General features: G+C 46.9%; 1 protein-coding gene across 7 annotated transcripts in view; it reads right to left on the bottom strand.

Moving 5' to 3' along the window:
• CCDC33 (coiled-coil domain containing 33) overlaps nucleotides 1-4,850 on the bottom strand; it is an 86,942-nt gene that overhangs the window by 80,256 nt on the left and 1,836 nt on the right. For 5 of the 7 annotated variants that reach the window (XM_081964623.1, XM_081964621.1, XM_081964622.1 and 2 more), the window contains exons 2-3: nucleotides 1,736-2,193; nucleotides 457-684 (exon numbers count right to left, since the gene is read on the bottom strand). In XM_081964623.1, the coding sequence (XP_081820749.1) occupies nucleotides 457-684; nucleotides 1,736-2,005 (498 nt within the window). In that variant the 5' untranslated portion in view covers nucleotides 2,006-2,193. Of the gene's footprint in view, nucleotides 1-456; nucleotides 685-1,735; nucleotides 2,194-2,757; nucleotides 3,505-4,850 lie in introns of those variants that run through there. The other 2 variants (XM_081964618.1, XM_081964617.1) reach the window with 1 other exon arrangement.

Below are 4,850 nucleotides of genomic sequence, written 5' to 3' on the forward strand. Positions count from 1 at the left end.
AATATTTGGATAACAGTCCTAAAATTACAGCAGCCACAGCAAGGTTTAAACCATGGCTATGAAAACGAGGCCTTTCACTAATAAATGAATACGCTTTGAGTTTTCAATTGTTTCCTACAAGATCTATCAACTTGTTTTTATCTTCCGAACTCTTTTATTTTGTGCTAAACCTTTGGGTTGCTTTGTGGATGGGCAGATTTCTGGAAGGGCCACCATTGACTTTAGCAGTGACTAAAATACTAAAATAAGGACTTGCAAAGCTCTTGTTGGAGGGATTAACAAGGTGCCCTTAAATTAACACATACATCGAACAAATGAATCCTGGGCCCTCTAACCAAGAAGGAAGAGCTTCTGGAATCTAGACCCTGTTGCCTTCACCTGTTTTGTACCCAGACGACAAAAAGAAGCAGGCAAAGGTTGCATTTTCATGGTTGATTGTGCCGATTTTTGACCTACCAGCAATCCAAAGAAGGAGGCTAGCTTTGGGCTGTTTCCTGGAGAAGGCAGGTGGAGACTGGCATCGCTTGGCAACCTCCTTCGCAAATCTGGTGCGAGCAAGGAGGAGGAGGAGGAGGAGGAGGAGGAGGAAGAAGCTGCTAAGATGGATTGTTCCTCTTCTAAAAAGTCTTGGATGTCTTCGTTGGGGACTTCTTTTGGGGACTCCGGCGGGCAGTACGGCGAGTGCTAAGAAGAGAGAAAAGGCATCTGCCTGAAGAAGTCCATAAAGATCAAATGGCTGCCACAATCCTAACTCTGAATCCCTTGGGGCAGCGTTTCTCAATCTCGGCAATTTGAAGATGGGTAGACTTCAACTCCTAGAATTCCCCAAGCGGCATGAATTGGGGAAATTGGGTCGATATGAACCTCACTCTCTACTGGCACTGATGAAGTTACCTAGTTTGGTAATGAAACGTCTGCAAGGGAACAGCCGAGCTCAGAGGGCACGAAGGATCCTTCTATCTTTATTCTAAAGTTAGATGAACAGAATATTACAAGACTGGAAGTATTTCTCCCCTCCTTTCCTTTGACTCTCCAGAAAACTGGAGACGACCCTGTAGGAGATGACCGGGCTGAGATGGAAGGACAAGTCAAACACATTATCAATCATGAGTCCTTTCACACCCACAAGAGATCTAAGCCCACCTTGAATTCCTTCTAATCTTATCTCCCGCTAATTCCCCTTGACCGTTAGTAGTTCAGATTCTTGTAGAGTGCTTAAGCTTGCAATAAATCTTTATAACAGCGGTGTCCAAACTTGGGAACTTTAAGACTTGTGGACTTTCTAGCTGGGGAATTCTGGGAGTTGAAGTCCCCAAGTCTTAAAGTTCCCGAGTTTGGACACCCCTGCTTTATAGCATTTGAACTGCCATCTCTTGATTTCCTTGGTGCTTGATAGATCCCTTCTGAAACATTCTCCATGCCACCACCACCCTTTCCATGAGCTGAACCATCTTTTACATGCCGGTGGTCCCTTTTCAGCCCTCCCGTCTCCCGCCACAAGGCCATTCCCACAGTCCCTTAGAAGTTCTTAATTGGCCTACATCCAAACTACTCTACTTTTCTCATCCAAGACCACCAATGATGCCTTCCATCCTTCCATTTACAGCCAAGCTTCCTCCCCCAAAGGTGATGAAAACCACTCCTTCCTTTTTGAACCACTTGCATTCACTTCCCCCCCTCCCCGCAAAGGAAAAACAAATAAAATAAAATTCACTGATACTCGGACATGCCTTACCCCGCGAATATGGGAGTCTGTAGTCAGTGACACCCGAGATGGTGGTTCAAATGTGCTGCCTAGGGTCCTCTCTGGCTGGACCTCCAGATAAGAGCTTCCCACCTCCACCTGCATTTTATCTTCCTTGCGGGGGACCAAAGGAGAAAGATGGCGTGGCGTGATGGGTATCTCTCTCTTGGCTCCAGGTCGGTGCTCATGAAACGATACTGTGTAAGCCAACCTCCCACAATGCATGGCCAAATCATTGCCACCAGCCCGGAGAAGCACCATAATATCACTATAGCGGTATAGATCTTCGTCCTTGCTAGCAAAGAGGTTTATTCTAGGCTGGTTAGTGCGGGGGTAAATAGCGAAGAAAGCTTCTCCTGTCTTCACGCTGGTCTTCAGGAAGGTCCCGCGCTGGCGCAAAGCTTCAATCCGCAGTCGAGCATCGTGGTTTTTATCGTTTTTGCAGAAACCTACATTAAAAAGAAGGAGAAGGAGAAGGAGAAGGAGAAGGAGAAGGAGAAGAAGAAGAAGAAGAAGAAGAAGAAGAAGAAGAAGAAGAAGAAGAAGAAGAAGAAGAAGAAGAAGAAGAAGAAGAAGAAGAGAAAAACAATGTCATACAACTGGAAGATTGCGCTACTGGAAGATCTTGCCTCCAGAAGTTGTGAGTGCCCCAACATTGGAGGTTTTTAAGAAGAGACTGGATAGCCACTTGTCTGAAATGGTATATGGTCTCCTGCCTGAGCAGGGGATTGGACTAATAGACCTCCAAGAAGGAGGGGGGAGGAGAAGGAGGAGAAGGAGAAGGAGGAGGAAGAGGAGAAGAAGCTTAGAACATCATTTGTTCTAAGGAGGAGGAGGACATCATGGGTCTGTAATACAATCTTGCTCCTTAATCCTAGACTTCATAGAGCATCAAAATCCTGCAGCACCTTAGCTTTGTAATGCTACACTTCTCCTGTCTTCAAATCCCCCATGCCCCTTTTAGACCCATGAAAGTGGATTCTGCCCCCTTTCCATCTTTCCCCTCCTCTTACCTTTGGGCAGGATGAAGAGAAACCTCCGCTTCTCAAACATGTAAACTTCGCTGAGGTTGGCCTGCTCCACCACGTTGGTGGTGGCCGTGTTAGTATGAAGCACTTCTCCTTCGTTCACCCGCAGCTGCACCCCAGCTTCCGAGCCCTCCACTAGCGGATTTTCTGCGGTCAACCGCAGGGCGTACCTCCCGAGTTCATTAAATTGCACGCTCTCCAGCTGGAAGTCAAAGTCCAGGATCTTCTCCTCGGCCTTCAGGCGGGATTTCTGCAAGGTGGCTGGGACACGGGGCTCCCCTGCTTTTCCAGCCATGGCCAGGAGTATCCCAGAGAAGGTCTCCAAAGAAGTATGGATATTCCGAACTAATAGTCAATGATTTCACCCACCAGATTAGTAGCATGGTGTCTTCATTCCAAAGGGGAGATTGTGTTGAGTCAACGGAGATGGTGCCATCAATGAAGAGTTGTAGGTGTCTAATACAGCCTTGACTTCCGAGCAATTGGAATGGACCTTCCGTGGAAAGGGGTTCATACAGACCTTAGCCCTGTCCAAATCAGCCCATAACAGTCTTCCAAAGATCAGGTCTTCTACTCACTTCTCCATGGGTGCGATGCTACTCATCAGTAATTGCTCCTGAGGAACGTGCTCAGACTGAAGACCAAGAGACGAAACTCATTCTTGAATGGGATTTAAACTTTGGAGAATCTACTCAGAGTCCAGAAAGCAAGCCGCAAATGAAGAAAAGTGACGAGGTGTAGAAGGAAACAAAAGTTGTGCTGCTCCTTCCATTTGTTTGCACGGAGCCATGGCAACGTGACACAAGGTGTTGCATGCCCTTGGATAAACAAGGCCAAGCTTGAACCTTCTCCCTAACAGGACAAAAAGGTGGAAGGAGGGAGAAACATGCCCTGTGCAAATCTCTGCCCCAGAGATTGGACTGAAAGGGATCTCAAAATGAAATGCTTTGATTTATTAATTCTTTTAGCAAACTGGCCAAAGCGATACACAGCTTTTTGCAAAATGCAAACCTGTTTCATTTCACGAGTGAGAAACTTCTGCACATTCTCAGCACCAGTTTCTCAACGTTGGCAACTTTAAGATTGGGTGGGAGCTGAAGTCCACCCGTCTTAAAGTTATCAGGGCTGAGGGGCAGGTCTAACAGCAGGTCTGATCCTGCTGGCGATTAGACATTTATTGACCAGGTGTTTGGCCTCAGGAAACTTCAACGGAAGAGGAGAATTGGGAGGCTGAAGCTTTCTAGCAAAGCTTCTCAAAGTCCAACTTTGAGATGTTGTTGTTTTTTGAGATGCTACAACGTCCTATCTATCTGTCAATGATTTCTTCAGCTTCAACCGCAATAATACACAGGAAAACAATAGATACAAACTCGAGGTAAACGGCTCCAAACTCGATTGCAGAAAATACGACTTCAGCAACAGAGTGGTCAACGCCTGGAATGCTCTACTTGACTCTGTTGTTACATCCTCAAACTCCCACAGCTTCAACCTCAAACTGTCTACCGTGGACCTCACCCCATTCCTAAGAGGTCCGTAAAGGGGACGTGCCTAAACGCACCAGTGTGCCCACCGTCCCTGTCCTACTTTCCCCATTATTCGTACCAGTAGTGAAATTCAGTGTTTTTTACTACCGGTTCTGTGGGTGTAGCTTGGTGGATGTGACAGGGGAAGGATACTGCAAAATTCCCATTCCTTCCCCACTCCAGGGGAAGGACTGCAAAATCTTCATTCTCTCCCCACTCTGGGGCAAGCCAGAGGTGGCATTTGCTCAAAGTTTCCGCTACCGGTTCTCTGAACTACTCAAAGTTTCCGCTACCGGTTCTCCAGGACCTGTGAGAACCTGCTGGATTTCACCCCTGATTGGTACCCATTTCCTGTGTTCACATCCATGCTTATGCTTATACCTGTTATCTCGTACATGTTCGACAAACTAAATAAAATAAATACATGTTCTGGGATTGAAGAAGAGGTGAGAAGTCTTGAGGAGGGGAGGGGGGGGCTAAACCTTCCATTTGGCTGAGGTTCAACACTGAGCTAGATAAATCCCCCCCTCCTCCCTTCCCGCCAGGCGGGTTGTT

This window comes from Natrix helvetica (genome assembly GCF_964273705.1).
Source record: "Natrix helvetica genome assembly, chromosome: 12".
NCBI classification, from domain to species: Eukaryota; Metazoa; Chordata; class Lepidosauria; order Squamata; family Natricidae; genus Natrix; species Natrix helvetica.